This window comes from Primulina tabacum, chromosome 2 (genome assembly GCF_025594145.1).
Source record: "Primulina tabacum isolate GXHZ01 chromosome 2, ASM2559414v2, whole genome shotgun sequence".
NCBI lineage: Eukaryota > Viridiplantae > Streptophyta > Magnoliopsida > Lamiales > Gesneriaceae > Primulina > Primulina tabacum.
This window is the reverse complement of record NC_134551.1, coordinates 6,029,970-6,046,522: the sequence shown is the minus strand read 5'-3', so window position 1 is coordinate 6,046,522 and position 16,553 is coordinate 6,029,970. Positions and strand designations below refer to the sequence as shown.

The 16,553-nt window shown below is 33.9% G+C and overlaps 2 protein-coding genes across 5 annotated transcripts; one reads left to right on the top strand and one right to left on the bottom strand.

Annotated features, from left to right (window-relative positions):
• Positions 1-2,109: 2,109 nt before the first annotated feature.
• Positions 2,110-6,024, top strand: LOC142528182 (putative serine/threonine-protein kinase PBL17). 2 transcript variants are annotated; one of them, XM_075633224.1, is made up of 6 exons: positions 2,110-2,496; positions 3,214-3,509; positions 4,284-4,419; positions 4,689-4,825; positions 5,059-5,182; positions 5,403-6,024. In XM_075633224.1, the coding sequence occupies exons 1-6, from the start codon at positions 2,424-2,426 to the stop codon at positions 5,939-5,941; spliced, it is 1,305 nt and encodes a 434-aa protein (XP_075489339.1). In that variant the 5' UTR covers positions 2,110-2,423; the 3' UTR covers positions 5,942-6,024. The 2 variants fall into 2 exon arrangements, with proteins under 2 accessions (XP_075489339.1, XP_075489337.1); XM_075633222.1 differs by having other exon boundaries at positions 2,111-2,496; positions 3,202-3,509.
• A 2,005-nt stretch (positions 6,025-8,029) lies between these two features.
• LOC142528065 (TORTIFOLIA1-like protein 2) lies at positions 8,030-15,490 on the bottom strand. 3 transcript variants are annotated; one of them, XM_075633132.1, is made up of 9 exons: positions 15,341-15,490; positions 15,081-15,225; positions 14,036-14,775; positions 13,139-13,333; positions 12,945-13,047; positions 11,444-12,105; positions 10,182-10,871; positions 8,888-9,085; positions 8,030-8,276 (listed from the first exon to the last, which is right to left on the bottom strand). In XM_075633132.1, exons 3-8 carry the CDS (start codon positions 14,687-14,689, stop codon positions 8,915-8,917), a joined length of 2,475 nt encoding a protein of 824 aa, XP_075489247.1. In that variant the 5' UTR covers positions 14,690-14,775; positions 15,081-15,225; positions 15,341-15,490; the 3' UTR covers positions 8,030-8,276; positions 8,888-8,914. The 3 variants fall into 3 exon arrangements, with proteins under 3 accessions (XP_075489247.1, XP_075489231.1, XP_075489239.1); XM_075633116.1 differs by having other exon boundaries at positions 8,920-9,085; XM_075633124.1 differs by lacking the exons at positions 15,081-15,225; positions 15,341-15,490 and having other exon boundaries at positions 8,920-9,085; positions 14,036-15,051.
• Positions 15,491-16,553: the final 1,063 nt, after the last annotated feature.

Genomic DNA, 16,553 nt, shown 5'->3' with positions numbered 1-16,553 from the left:
ATGGTTGCGTTGAACCGGTCAACTCAATCCAAGACAAAGGAAATATTTAAAGAAAGTATATGGGCTCTCAAAATCTTGACTTTTCATGCTTTAAAATTTTTATTTTTTTTTATTTTATAAAAAGTTAATTCAAAAATTCATTCCCAGTGTTTAATATAAATCATTATTACATATTTTAGGGTAAGTTCGGTGTCACCCTTAGATAATCGTTCATACTTTTTTCAGTATATCTTTTATATATGACAAAATGTCCACTCTTAGATTTAATCTTAAAACAATATTCTATTGAAAGCACCGATTTCTTTCACATTTTAGATATAAAAATTACTAATTATTATATGTGCACAAAAAACTTTCAAACTCAAGTAGTAGCCGCTCGTTAAAAAGGTTCCATATGCATTTTCATAAACTTTGAAGATACTTATTTTACATAAATATTGAATTATATTGAATAGAAAGTATAACACCAGGTGTATCGTTTTTCCAAAAGCTATAGTTTGTGATAACGATACAATTTTAATAATTTAAATCGTATAACAGTTCAAGCACCTACGTTTCAATTGTTTTACCCAATATTTTTCAGAACTGATCCAATGATCGAATCAGTTTACCTTATAAAGATTCAAATGGTCAGACCGAAAAAGCGTAATATTATATATAATAATAATATAATATATTTTACATCATAAATATTTTAAAGTGTACATAAACAATGAAAAGATATATTTATATAAGCTTAAAGTCTAAACATTATGCATATAATCAAATATAATAATATCTATATTTAAAAAAAAAAATCAAAAAATTGGGGACTATAATTTCTGAAAGAGTATATTCCAACATAAAGTTTAACAAAACGTATATGTATTTTATTATATATCCGCATATTTTATATCAAGAGAGAATCCATTATAATATTTTTTTAACAACAAAATATATTCAAATAATATCCCTCTTTTAATAGTTTATATGTAGTTTATAAAACATATTCAAGACAATCACCTAATAATCAATTTTCCAAAAATAAGTATCTTTTTTCTCTGACTATTTAGATGAATATTAAGTAAAAGTTTCTGTTTTCCACTCGTCATTTTTCCAAAATACCCTCTTCGTAATACAATTTGTTTATAAAAATTTAATTTAAAAATATTATTTCAATATAATTATGCTCGAGATCGCATTTGTTTAAAAGGATTGACTGGCAGACGTTGACTGACAGCTGGTCATTTCAAAAGAATCGTTCGAAAAATTGATTACCATAAATAAATATTTAATTTTATTTTATTAAAATAATTTTGCATGGAGAAATAGTATATCTAGAACCGTGTGTTACTGTTTTCAACCGCGTAAAGCATCGGTCAACTATTGATTTCAAATATCTAACATTGCAATCCAAAAAATAAAAAAATAAAAATTAAAATAAAAATTAAAATAAAATCTTCAAGAACATTGCCTTAAATTCCAGAACTACCCTTATATTTATAATATTAATATTTTTAATATTGAGATTTGATTTTGAATAATGTTCATGTAAAAAAACACTAACAAAGAGATACTACAAGATTGCATGTTATATAATTGAATGAGACAAAACCAATAATGCGCACCTATCGTCACTTCTCATAAAGTACCTAATAATCTGAAGTTTTTGCTTTGATAAATGATAATTTGGACATTGATAGTTTTTTTAGAAGGTTGCACGGATTTTTTAGTTATGAGATGAGTCATTTATTTTCATATTTATTATGATCAGTGATAAAAATAGATGATCTGTCTCACAAAAAGATCCGTGAAACTGTCTCATAAAAGTTTTGTGTTTAAAAAAACATATTCACGTATTTATATTCTATATTAGTTACATATAATATGATTTTCTCAACAAAAAAAAAACACGTAAAGTGCTAATTGCGGCTTGGTATCACCAAAAAAAAAAAAAAAAATCTTCGGGTTGAATGATGCAAATCATTTTCCTTGGCATAGAAATTTTCTTCTTTTTGTTTTGTTTTGTTTTTTTTCTGGAAGAGAATAATTTTCCTTTTTGTAATAGTTACGTACGTACATAAATTTTCTTTTTTTATGAGTATATAAACGTTGCAATCAATGAGCATCCTTCCTTCCTCAAATAGCCTCGCGTCAGTCTCAGAGTCTCACTCAATCATCTCTGTTTCTTGAATGTTTATGTGTATATAATACATAATCTATATCATTGATTTCATATCTGGGGAATATTCAGGAGACCCGTATCAATTTCCGGTGGATTTCTTTTCGATTTGGTCGCGCAATCGTTTGGGTTTCTTCGTGGTTCGTTGTTTCGTTTTGTGAATGAAATGGAGTAAAACCAGTGCATAAAAATCCGATTTTGAAGAGATATCGGTTCGAATCATGGAGCTGGAGATGTGAACCTGGTGCAGTTTTGTTTACAAATGGGTTCTTGTTTCAGTGTTGTAGAAGATGAACAACAGTACACTGATAGCAAATCTTCCACCCACAAACCAGGTTTCATTTTCAACAACTGATATTGCTTATGATCTTTGTGATTCAATGTATGTCTCTTCATTTAGAAAGAACTGATTACTTTTTTCCATTTTTTGGGTTTTGTTTGAACTGGGAAATGAGTATCTGCCTGATTCTGAACTGGGAACTTGCATTTTAAGAAAATTTGATCATAAGAATTAACAATCACTGCACCGATAACAGATATTCCAGTCATCAAACAGGTCTTATTTTTAACCATCGATGTCGCTTACTTGCTCACGATCTGCCATCCAAATATGTTTAGCTGCTGATCATGCAGGCCAGAGGAGTTGCTTAAGTGAAAACTGCAGCAATTTTCATGTGTTGTAACAGAGCATAACACCCTGCCCGCTCCTTTTAAAGAAAAATTTGCTTGTTATCAGCTGGAAAGTCTATTTCCTATCTTCGAAAAAAAAGAAAAAGAAAAAGAAAAGTCTTTTGCCTCCGTAAATGGAAATAATGGTTCATCCTTGTCTGAAATTCTTGGTGTTTATATGACTAGTTTCAGGTCTAGAATTTTCAAAGGGTTAATATTCGAAAGTATATATAGATCCTCACTTATTTCTGAAAGACGAATAATTCCATCTTTCCTTATTACCGGCTTTGAATTTATAGCTGTGGCTCAACTACAATGCGTGTTTCTGTTGCTATTCCCTGAACAATGCTGATACTGACTACTTTTGTTAGGTGTTTGCGAAGAGTTGGTGTCACCGAAAAAAGTGGACTCTGTGAATTTAAACACCATCGTGGTAATTTCGAAAAACATAAAGGATCTACTTCAAAGTCCTGGGAATGGTGATCTTGATATTTTCACTTACGAGGAGATGAAGCTGGCTACCAAGCACTTCCGACCAGATCAGGTTCTCGGTGATGGTGGGTTTGGTATCGTCTATAAAGGAGTGATAGATGAAAATGTTCGGCCTGGTTACAAGACAACTCGAGTTGCCATTAAAGAGCTTGATCCCGAAGGCCTACAAGGAGACCGAGAATGGCTGGTATATCCTTTTCTAACCACATATTATATTCATCGAGATTTTCTGATCTTTTGGCTCTTAAAAATTAGCTCAGTTGTTGAAGGATGTTCGTTGCATCAGGCAGAGAGTCACTTAGGACTACTGACTAATGGGTGCAAGCGCTGGCATGCTGACAAGAATTGATTTACTCGTATAGAGGAAGACATTAGCTAAATGGCATACTTTTCCTCTTTATAGAATTAAAAACCGACTGTGTAATCTCTCTGTTTTGCATTCCTAAATCTTCTGAGTTAATGGCCTCAATTCGAGAGAGTATACGGATGCTGCATAAATATGCCAAAAAACTGGTCAAAGTTGTGTCATCTTTAAGGTCCGAAGAATGAAAATAATTTATAATTTACTGATCATATCATGTTACCAGAAAGATTAGGGACCTTTCGTGTCTTGTGGACGGTCGCCTTGCAAAATGTCTTTGCAGATTCTCATGCCCCGTTGAAATCAATGCCTTTTAGTTTTTCTGATTAAGATTGAGATACATTATATAGCAAAATGAATTATGCGCCATTTTGTAAGCTGGTTTAAGCAGCAAGAATTATAAACACGATATAGATATGTTTTATAGCAGAACAAAAAACGAAAGAATGCCTGCACCATATGGTTTACCGCTCAGGATAGACTTTTTTCCTTCTCCAAATGAAAACTTTGTTGAAGTTTCTCGTTTTATTTGCTATATATTGAAAATTTACACTGAAAAAGGTTGTAAGTTGACTCATCGTTAAGTTTTTGCACTTGCAGGCAGAAGTCAATTATTTAGGACAACTTCGGCACCCAAATCTGGTGAAACTGGTCGGCCATTGCTGCGAGGGTGATCACAGACTTTTGGTTTATGAATATATGGCATCTGGAAGCTTGGAGAAACACCTTTTTCACCGTGAGTCTAAAACCACATATCTATCAGTCAGTGTTGGTTAATGTTTATTTCTGATTTTCTTACAATAACTGCTGTTTGCTAATTATTCGGCCTAAGAACACCAATAAATAGCCATCTGAGAATCTTTTATATATACATATTGAACGTGTTGAGTTTGTATTAGTTTGATATGATGCCAACGAGAACTTGTGTTTGCACAATCATTTAAAATAAATATAAATATTTTGCATGTATTTTTGTACAAATTCAATCTATTTTTTCCCTTGTAGGAGTACGTGCCACCTTATCATGGCACAAGAGATTGAAGATTGCTTTGGACACTGCAAAAGGGCTTGCTTTTCTTCATGGTGTGGATAATCCTATAATATACAGAGATTTTAAGACGTCGAACATTTTGCTAGACGTGGTAAGTTGAGCATTGTCCTGTTTACAGATCTAACTAGTATATTCAGGACGTGGAAATTAAATCTGAGAAAGTAGATGTTCCATTCAACAAAAGGAGGGTACAAGTATACCACGAGTTGCAAAATTTGCAAGGATCCTGGTATCATGTGGTTCCTTTGTTATGGAAAGTTTATTTTTTAAAATCTCCATTAGTTAGAACTTAGACAAAGGCTAAAGTGTGCAGAAAACTTGCAGGATTTTAACGCAAAGCTCTCCGACTTTGGACTGGCTAGGGTCGGTCCAACTGGAGATCAAACTCATGTTTCAACCCGAGTGATGGGTACTTATGGTTATGCTGCCCCAGAGTATGTGATGACCGGTGAGTCTTATGTTGGCATACTGGTATCTAGCTTTATGTTTATGAAGTACCTTTTTCGATACCAATTTGAAGATAGCAAGATCTCTTGTTACCAATCAAACAAACCAGTGGTATATTGTTGACTTTTTAAAAAATAGGCCTTAAGTTTGTGCGTGAGTGAATTTCAAAAGACAGTCATTATCAAGACTGATCCTATAATCATTTTTACTCCATCTTTCAGGACATTTAACTGCACGAAGCGATGTATATGGTTTTGGGGTCGTTTTACTTGAAATGCTAATCGGAAGGCGTGCAATGGATAAAAGCAGGCCTAGTCGAGAGCATAATCTTGTCGAGTGGGCTCGTCCAATCCTCAACCACAACAAGAAGCTTTTGAGAATACTTGATCCTAGAATTGAAGGGCAATACTCCACTAAAATTCTCATGAAAGTGGCCCATCTAGCATATCAATGCCTCAGTCAAAACCCAAAAGGAAGGCCTGTAATGAGCCAAGTAATCGAAATTCTTGAGCCCCTTGCAACACAAGAAGCTTATGAAGAAGAAACGATTCAACTGAATGGAGGTGCCAGTGTAACGCTTTATGAGGTTCCGAAAAGGTTGCCAGACACTCCAATGGGGAAGAAGGCGGATATAATAAAGAGCGAGAGTCATCGAGAAACCGAGCATGCAAAGGGTAAACATGTCAACGGAAGGAGCAAAAGTGAGCCTCCAAAGGAGAACTTTCTTTGTAGTTCTTTTCAAGAACGAAGAAGTGTTTAGTTCTTTCCCAAAGTGTCAAAAAAAGAGCCGTTCCTTTGAATAATAATCATCATATGCGTTAACTGTTCAACAAGTAACAACAATTCTTGGCAGTCATATTAGATTAAAATCTTGAGAAAATCGATGGAATTCTTCAAGACAATTATAGAGTAGGTTGCTACAAAGGTATTAACAAGTTTCATGATTTCAGGGTTTTGTTCTTTATCGATCGAATAACTAAGAATCCACCAAACATCGTAAGATCCAAAAAACCCGATGAATTCTTTGATCCTCACATCCATGTCTATTTCCATCTCATCGAGTGTAAGTTTTCAGTATCCCAAGTGTTGTTTTTCTGTATTTTGATGATCTTACCACAATTTTTAAGTTAGCTTGGCTAGATTTTGCTTTCCAATTTTTTTTTACCGATAATAACAAAACCTTGAAAGTAAAACTTATATGGATGAATGCATTCTTGTATTGATGGTGAGTATTTAGTTTTATTGGTCATGGGTCATATTATTATTTGGTTGTTTCCATGGAGAAAAACAAGATTTTGTTGAAGAATGTCATTTTTGTTTTTTGTTTTAAATTTATTTTTTGTTTAGGATTTATATTACAATTTATTTAATTTAAACATAATGTTAATCATTTTGAAATATGGGATTTAGAAAATAATTAGTGCTTGATTTGATGACTTCATAGATATAAAGATTGAAATCATTTTATTTAATAATAAATTTTACAATCATTATATTTTTAATAAATAATTTATTTAATTCTATTTTATTTCAAATTTTTAATTCACAATTATAATTTTCGGGAAATTTTACCTCCAAAACCTTTACTTAATTTTTTTTTTTTGAAAGAAACAATGATTTAATTGTCTATGTGAGTTTATTTAAAATGAATAACGAATGTTTTCATTAACGTGGGTAAAATTAAAGAATATAATTTTAATAATTTGAAATGAGATATGATAGAGTTGTATATATTATTTGTTTTAGAAAACATTACATATTGATTTATTATTAATAATTTTAGTGATACATGTAATCTATATAATTTTCAAAGTTTTTACTAATTTTCTAATAATTTAATTTTTTTCAAATATGAGCCACAACCTTAGAGTGAAATGACATTGGAACTAGAAAGTAATCATCACGAGTCGTTCCACCATAGACTCCTTATCCCCTCATTTTGCTTTCCATGTGGAAAGTAGTTAGACGCTCCATTGATGAAGTAGTTGCATCAAAGAATAGATGCATTCTGTCAAATTGATAGATTAATTTTGACTCTGATTGTTTGGAAAGTAGATATGTTTAACAGGTTCCAAAATCACTTCGAATCTGTTAGTGAGTGGATCAGAACCAGTTAGAATTTTAAAAATCAAGGAAAACAATCCTTGGGATTTGAACAAAAATGATTCGGATCCGGTCCATCCACCACCTTGGTGATGGATCGAATTGTTTCCAATGTACATACCACGGAATCGATTCCTGCACAGATGGATCCGGAGCAGGAACCCCGGAACTATTAGGTATGTCTGGTGGGAAGTGGCCATAAAAAGTATTCAATACACAGATTGTTTATAAAATTTAAACATTTCAATAGAATCCGATATCTATTTAACTTGAAATGACCAAGGAAGAATTTAAATGTTTTCAAAATAAAAAGACAAAAACTTGTGTAAGACGATCTCACAGGTCGTATTTTGTGAGACAGATCTCTTATTTAGATCATTAATAAAAAAATATCTTTTTATGCTAAGAATATTACTTTTTATTGTGAATATAAAAAACTTACTCAAATAAAAAAGTTGATATCACTTTCAATCCAACCGCATCCTGACTGGATAAATGGGCTCTAAGTCAGACTATTTATAAATAAGATTAAAATAACTTTTCAAAAAATAATTAAAAAAAACCTACTTTCATTAAAAAAAACTATACTATTTGAAATATCAGATTATATTATTCATATATAATGTATAATATGAATTGTAATGTATTATACACATGCAACACGAGTGTGATATTATTAGTTGTATTTATTTGCTGCAGTTTTAAAAGAACAAGTGAGACAAGGAATTTTTGAAAACATCTGAAATAAGACACAAAACTACAAGCTTCATAACAATTTGGGCAGAAAAATATTCCACTTCATATAACAAGCCAACAGGCATTACGTGGGGAAATATTCAAGCATATTAGTTAATTTTTCAAATAAAACATTCAACAGACATTGATTTTTATATCATTTTCTTACTGTGCGTCCTCAGCAGCTCCGATGTCGCTCAATCCACAACATCGCACTTACAGCATGTTGGAGTGAATTTGTTGGCAAGGTCTATTTCCTGAAGAAACATGACAAATGAGAACTTTAGAACATTAAAATATAAGCAAATTTTCCTTTTGAAGGGTTGAAATATAATCCTTTTCTTACTGGTACACATATGAATAAAATGTATGGCATTTTCGTCTCTCACATGAATCAGGAAATCGCAGGTTTCTGATCCTAACCAACACACAAGAACTTCCCAGGATTGTACGTTGAATGTAGATTAAAAGACTCAGTTACACAGATATGAATATTCTAGACAACATTTTCTTCAAAACACAAGCATCAGAAAATACAGGTAACAAAGCAAAGGCATTGCTTTTATCTCATGGACTTCCATAACTCTTCATCTATATCTCCTACACAAATTTATGTCGCATAAACTTTAAACTAGATAAGTTTGGAGTTGCTGTTGTTCTCAAGTTAATATCAGATTATCGCATTTGTGACACTTACATTTATACAATGCATCTTTTCCTTAAAAATTGAACAGGAGAATCGTTTTAAGAATTTGAAAAAAGATCCAGAAACATAATCTTATTCACAATATTTCGGAATCAGATTTAGATATTTATAGAACAAACTTTATATTTTGAAATAAAATATGCAAATGAGCTAATGGAGGACCATTAAGAATCATAGATGATGCATATTCTAACCCCAAACGTGGCGCATCATTTTTGCAAGCTCAATAAAAAATTTCCTTTCAGCAGGCTTGAAACCATCCACATTCGCAGATTCCTGGATTGAAGCTATAAGGTCTCGCTTTAATTTTGGAGAGAGCGCCAGGTAAGTTGGTCCATGGATGTTACTGAGGTCCGCAAGCTAAAAAAGAACATTATATGACTGATGATTTGAGAATTGGTAATGCTAACAAATATTTTAAAAATCTGGCTCATAATGTCCTAACCCTTAAATCCACAATGATTTGAGACAGTTCCATTACAAGTGGAACACTACAAGAAATGAAGCTTTGAACTCGTATTATTGAACTAAAAATCATCTTGCGCTAACTGAGGAAATATAAGTACTGTGACTCTACAAGTATACGATAAATACGAAGTAAAAAATTGAAATGTATCAAAATAATAGTCTGAATGAACAAAGTGACATTTAAATATATTTTTTTGTACATGCTATCAAGACTAATAACAAAACCAGCTTTTCAGTACATTGTAACCTGTCAGTGTTTAGAAAGCATAATATAGATTTTCTTCACTTCCATTAACTAGCAGTACAAAAGTGTGAATGATGCATCTAGAATACTTTCACATTTGTCAGTTTGTGACCAAAAGAACAAAAATGACCGATAGATGTCAAGAATAAGTTGAAATATAATAGAAACAAATTTTGCCATGTAGTCAACAAATCCCTAACTTATTCACAACTATTGTGTATTGACAACGCAAGATGCACAATGGGATGGTTTAAGAATATCCATGCCACCTATATGATGATTTCATATCTTAATGAAAGCTTGTTCGGCTAGTGTAGAATAGCTGTGATCATAGTTATCCCTCAAGGCATGCGTCTAAACTAACATGCAGCAAGACTCAGCCAAGGCACAACAGTTCAACAAAGAGCGCCTTGGTTTCGAGCTTTGGTGCATCATACCTTTAAAGTGCATCGTAAATGTAAGGATAGTGAACTTTAAATGAAATGCAAGGTGAAAATCAATCATTTTCATCTATAAACTAATGAATGTATACTTTATTGTTGTGCAATAACTTGTAAAGATGATAAGTAATGAAGTTTTCTTTAGAAATTATACTGTATATTTCCCCTCAGTGCACCTCAATTCAATTAGAGGCACACCTTACCTAGCCTTTCGTGCCTCTAATAGCAATGGCTATGTGATGAAACTGTAAGATGCAATGGATATCTCCTGATGATAAAATATTTTGCAAATAGGATGACTTGCCTGCTGAAACCATGGAATAATAGAATTCACAAATCTCTGCTCCAATAAGAACTTTGCCAATGTGCTTAGTAACTCATTTGCAGTTTTTTGAGATAAATTTTCCAGAATTGGACCTGTTTTATCTAGGAGCTCAAACAAAAGGAATTCGTTCCTTGAACAAAGAGCTTCTTCATATGCAAAGTCAAAGTCCCCATCCAAGATGTAATCATTTATTACTTTCCGCGGGTTCTTCTTAGCTTCCAGTTTATTTAGTCTTGACTCGATGCAGGGATTTGGATTGAAGAGATTGCCATTTATTCGCATTTGGCCTTCATATATTTCTGAACAAAAGCTCGGAGAATTGTTGCTTTTCCCCAAAGAATTGTCTATTAGCTTAGGAGTAGCATCAGACCACGTGTCTGAGTTTTGTTTCCCATAACCATTTGATCTGCCCCTGATAAATGTGTTCTCCCATTTTCCTGCATGTTTAAATGGAGGATGCCCATTACTCTCAACAGAGGCCCTGGGTGTACTCCCAGAAAGTCTGGGGGAAACAATGCTAGGACTACTTTTCAGAACTTTGTTTGCCAGCATATCTGGATATCTTCCTCCATGAACAAGTTCTTGTGCTATTTTGTCCACCACTAATTCAAGATTTGACACTTTCAACTGTACCACGGACATGCTATCTGCTATGGTGGTTGTAAATGCCTGAATAAAGAGCAGAGGATTTAGATGATCAAAGATTTTTAAAGTTTTGAAAAAAAATATTTTTTTTGTTTCCCCACGAAGTTCATTCTGAAGTAAAAGAAAACGGTGCAAGTTTTTCCGTGGGGACAGGTGGGTTGATGTAGGAACAATATAAAACATGGAAAAAAGCCTTTTGCCCTAACTTCTGCATTTCAATACTCACACTTACTTACATTCATGGCAGCACAAACTATCTATAAAATTCTTTGTTCTAAATTTAGGGCATGCCAAAAGCGTATGACTTGATTCAGGTTCCATTTATTTCCCAAAGAATAGGAATATTAGCTCTGTATTATATTTGCATATGCCATGTGTCAATTCCAGAGAAAAACATACCTCATAAAGCATAGTGAGATTATTTTATGGCGTTTAAAGTTTGATGCTTAACATTTCGGGGCTTCCTGTATCAACACTATCATGGACAAAGCAATTGCGTGTTTACAAAATATTAGATCATTTTCCTTAATGGTAGCTGGGCATCTACTCCAATGAAAAAGCAAAAGAAACAGAGAGAGAAACCTTTTAGTAACTACCTTTAGCATATCCATCAAATTTGTTTGCTTGTCTTCAATCTCGAAAAGCTGCTTTCTGATGAGAATCAAGTCTTTTTCAGTTTTTAAGCAACAACCACGCATAATTTGCGAAGTGGATTCTCTAACCGTGGAATTTAAGCTCCTATGATCATGCATTTTAGCCAAGTATCTTTGCTCTTCGATATTAGCTTCATCATTAGCAAACCTTCGACTAGTTCCAGTTGACTTTACCAAACTGGCATCATCAAAAACATCACAATGTATAGGAACAACCTTTGATTTGATGCTTTCCGTGAAAAGAGTGGACGCAGAAGAGAATTCCTGTTTATCATCGAGTTCTACATAATTATATCCAATATTTTTTGTACTCCTAACATTAGTATAAATCTTTTCACATCTCTTTGTAACAGAGCTACACTCGGAGTCATCGTTCTGGTTCTCTGATACTGAAAAATGATGATTCTTTGGTATTGTAGTATCTATTTGCCAGTCATTTGTTCCAGATTGCTGAGATTTCTCAATGTTGGTTCCGCCAGCCGTTCTGGATGACAGAGGAACTCTTTTCTTTGCCAATTCACAAGCAGATCTCATTTGTTTAATATCGTTTAGCTTTGAGCCACTGGAGCTGGTAACATCACCATAGTCAGATGTGTAGGAAATACCTATAGGAGATCAAAAATGTTTTACACGAGGAGCTACAAACATACTAGCACGACAAGGTGAGAGATGCACGTAACAGCAAGGAGACATTCACTTCAAATAACAGAATTTACCAGGCGGGGTGAAATACATGGAAAAACAAGTTCATATGTGTCAATCAGAATTCAAAATCCACAAAATAAAGTGGACCTGTATGGATCAGCTTCAGTAAAAACTGCACATAGAAAATTAACTAGTCCCTTTTTGTGTATTACTTCCCATGCTTCTAGTTGGTGGTGTGCGTGGAGTCATGGACTTGTAGCAGACTCACATTCATTCCATAAAAAAATATGGATCATAAAGTGAATAAACAAAGTATATGGAAGATAATATAAAATTGCCCCTAATTCAACTTCCCTATGAGAGTATGCTCTCACCCAAAAAAGAAACATAATTCTAGCATATTTTAGCAAGTAGATCATCCTTGTCTAATCTAGACTAAGACAATAGGGTATCAAAACCTGCATAATCTCTTCTCACAGCATAATACTATAATTCACAAAATTCATTCTACTGTAACTCCGCAAATATAATGCACTCATAAATTAGTTATGGTTAATTCATCAAAAAAGAAGCTTAATAACTGTGAAAGTGTACAAATTTTGTTTTAAATCCGCATAAAGAACGCCATACATGAATATTTGGCTTCAACTTATATGTGGTACAATTGTAATTTTAAAGAAAATATCCCAATAAAAATGTCAAGACACCAAGACAATCAACAATCTTTAGAGATTGGGCTACAATCTTTGCGGCTGGTAATCTGTAATGAAACAAATAACATGGCATTGATCACAATAACCTTTGACAGAAGATCCAGCTTCGGAAGGTTCAGGTGTAACCGAACCAGGAAGCTTTTTCCAGAGTTGCAAGGCCAGCAAAGCTGCGTCCCTAACTGGTTTCACCTATTCAGAAGGAAAGATGTCTAAAATTACAGATTAAGTATTTTATGAAACGAAGCATATGAGTTATGACATGTTAAATAATACAGCCAACCTTGTCAAAACGACATGATTCAAGACAACAGATGACAGTTTTACGAAATGTGCCCAAGGAAGATACTAAACAAGAAGCTATGTCGCCTAATGCATTGCAGGCCGCTTTACGAGTTGCCCATTCGCTGTTCTTCGTGGCTTCTTGGATGCTTGTCAGAGCAGCACTCAGTGAATTAGGCGTAGGAGCACCACCAGCCTAGAACATTCAACAAGAAAATAAAATTTTGACTTAAGTACATATGCATCGCTAACAGACAAAAGTACAAGTCGATGTTGATTTTTGGAATGCGTTGTGATAATTGTGAGACCAAAGCACCTTCTAAGAGAGTTAAACTATCAAAGCTTTCTTAAAATTTCCTTAAATTTTCCACAGTGATCTCTTAATTGACCAATACAGTATATGTGCACTGTATATTCTCAACCAAGACTTGTATCATCTAATGAAGCTATGTGAATCATTCTAAACATGTGATGTGGACAAGATCCAATTACAAGAGTTATGTAAGTGATGCCCAAGGTTCAATATCGAAATCATTTATGAGGTTTCACGAGTTTTTTCCATACCGATACTAGAAACACCTGAACTAACTGAGCTCAAGTATTAACCAAATAGCAATTATTAAAATGCCACCTTTTATTCTAATTTGGGAAACCCCAACAACCCAATCATATGAGAAATACGGGATTGGATCAACTAAAATCCCACAAACAATGTAGAACATGATGACTATAGTTCCAGGAATAGATTTGGCAACAGATGAGTGAATGAGATCTTCTTTAAAATGATAACGTAGCTCTTGAACACTACATCACACAACCAGAAGAATTAAATATAACCAGACGTGAACGCAGGAGCAAAAGTATAGGGCAAATATAGGTGTCGTGGGTCTAGACAAACCAGAATGATACTCCTATTCAACTCTATGACAGCTGGTTTTGCCATGAAATGCTGATTCTTCAGCAACTTGACAGTTCTTGCCAACATCTTCTGCAAAACCAAGGGTGGAGGATCATGAATATTGTCAATGACACTTGACAAACACAACGCTGAACCAGATTGCACTTGCTTGTTCTGCTCGCCCAAGGCTTCAAAAAGTGGCCTCACTAGCACGACAAAAGTGCTATCTGTTTCAACTCTATTGCCACTCAATTTGGAAGCCAAGATACCCACTGTTTCTACACACACATCTCTCACAGCAGAATCAGTGTCCTTTAACCTTTTAACAATGCTAGCTACCATCCTGCCCAGATGAGGTGCCACCAGAATCTCGTGAAAAGATGCCAGTTTTCCCATCAGGCGAATGCATTCCTTGCGAACAGCACATTTCTGTTCGGAATCTGTGTCCATTATGCAGGACAGGAATGGAGCAATTCCATCATGAGGCAAGCATTCAATGGTTTTCTCGAGCTCCTCGACCCCAATTTGACAAGTGTCCCTATCTCCAAGCTTGTTAAGCGCAAGACCCACTCTCTGTTTCAGCTCAAAAGCTGCTTGCTGACCGTTCATTCTGGAACCAGCTTTCCCTTTCACCATACTTACATGTGACTTCATCGTTATTCACCTGAATTGCGTCTAAGGGGCCATAACATCTCAGATTTTAACTCAGACGTGAACTTTTAAGCTCCCCTCTTTCATAACTGTTGCCCTTCAGTGCACAAATAGAACATGCCAAACAGAAAATAATAATAAGTCGCGTATCCAAATTAAGAAAACCATCAACACGAATCGCAACTTTTTTTAAAACTATCGATTGAAGAGTCCTATTTCACAATTCAAAAAATCGACATTCTTGCTCTTGCGTAATTTTTAAGACAAAATAGAAAATATGTATCAGACTAATTAGGATAATAACAGCATGAAGACATGACTTCAAATTGCATGTATCCAAGAATCGAGCTAGTATAAGCACTAGACTATGAGCTTCAAGAACACAAACACGCACCTCCCTCTCAGATGAATGCGTGAAAACTTACTTGAAAGACCAGCCATTCTGAGCTTCACGTCGGAATAACATCAGGTAAAACAGCACTACTTGAACAATGCTTTGAGAATGGAGCAGCAGAAGTAAAAAAAATGCTACTGTAGTCCTGTTCGATTCGTTCAAATTCAAATTCGAAAATATAATAATGAAAAGAAACATCAAAAGAACGAATCTCAGTACAGAGAAAAAGAAGTCAAAAGCAGAGTTCAATGATATTTTACCCGTCCGTACGCACAGAGAATAGAGCCACTTCGTGTGAGAGAGAGAGACAGTATGGCGTGGGAGGTGTGCGTGAATTTGGGGATCTTGAGTTTTGGCGGTTGGGTATCCGTTTTTGAAATTTGAGGAGGCCCATGGCTTTTCATATGACCATGTTTAAAGGAAGGGAGTCGCTCCAATTTTAAGTTGGGTTTGGTACAGGGATGGTAATTTTCCCCCGGTTTGGAGATCCGCGAGTAAAATCCGAAATGACGATAGAGATTTTCGATTTTTTCTAGTCGAAATAATACGAAACGATCATGAGATACTATCCTCATCTCCAAACATGTACAGTAAATAATATTAATAAAAAAAATCTTATTATTTTTAAAAATATTACATTAATGATATTAATAATAACACTGATAATAATAAGTCTTCGAACCCGTCTGTCTAGTCTCTTTAATATTTTTGAAACGAATATGAGGTGTAAATTGAGATTTAATCTCCTCAATATAGAGATGGAATTCGAGGACGAGTTTGAGGCCCATTGTCATCCCTAGTTTGATATTATTTGATTCGACATCGTTCTCCTTTCGATGTTTGGTTAAGTTTTACAAATTTCATATTAAAATTATGAATTATTATGAAACAACCTCTATTTTTTTCCTGATCTTAAACCATAAATTTTAAATTACTAAATAAAATAATTTAATATAATCATGAATCATAATAATTTAACAATTTAAATCTCAAGTGCATAAAATAAAATCATAAATCATCGACTAACCAAAACTCCTAAATCGACCCTTAAGAAGATGGCTAACAGTAAAATTAAATGAAGGATCGTTTGCTGAGCATCTTTCGGATGCTTCAAACAAAATATTCTCCAATGAGATGCAATAGCTTGTGTTATAAGAATATCAACACCGATGAATTAAATCGAGTTTGGTTAAAAATCAAGCGAAAGAAACTCGAAGTAATCTTTCGTGAAGAAAACTGTTATATTAGAAAACGTTTTAACTTAAGTAAACTGAATAACCGAAAAAAGGTAGATTAGTTTCTGCATTCATCAGTTCAGTTATGGTGACAACTGAACTGACGGATACTATAACTGATCCAAACAGTTTGAAAACAATAGTTAATCAGTTAAATACACAAGATATGTTTATGGATGTTCGGAAACTTCGACTGCTCCTACGTCACCCCTTCTACCACCTCGAGTAGGATCCACTA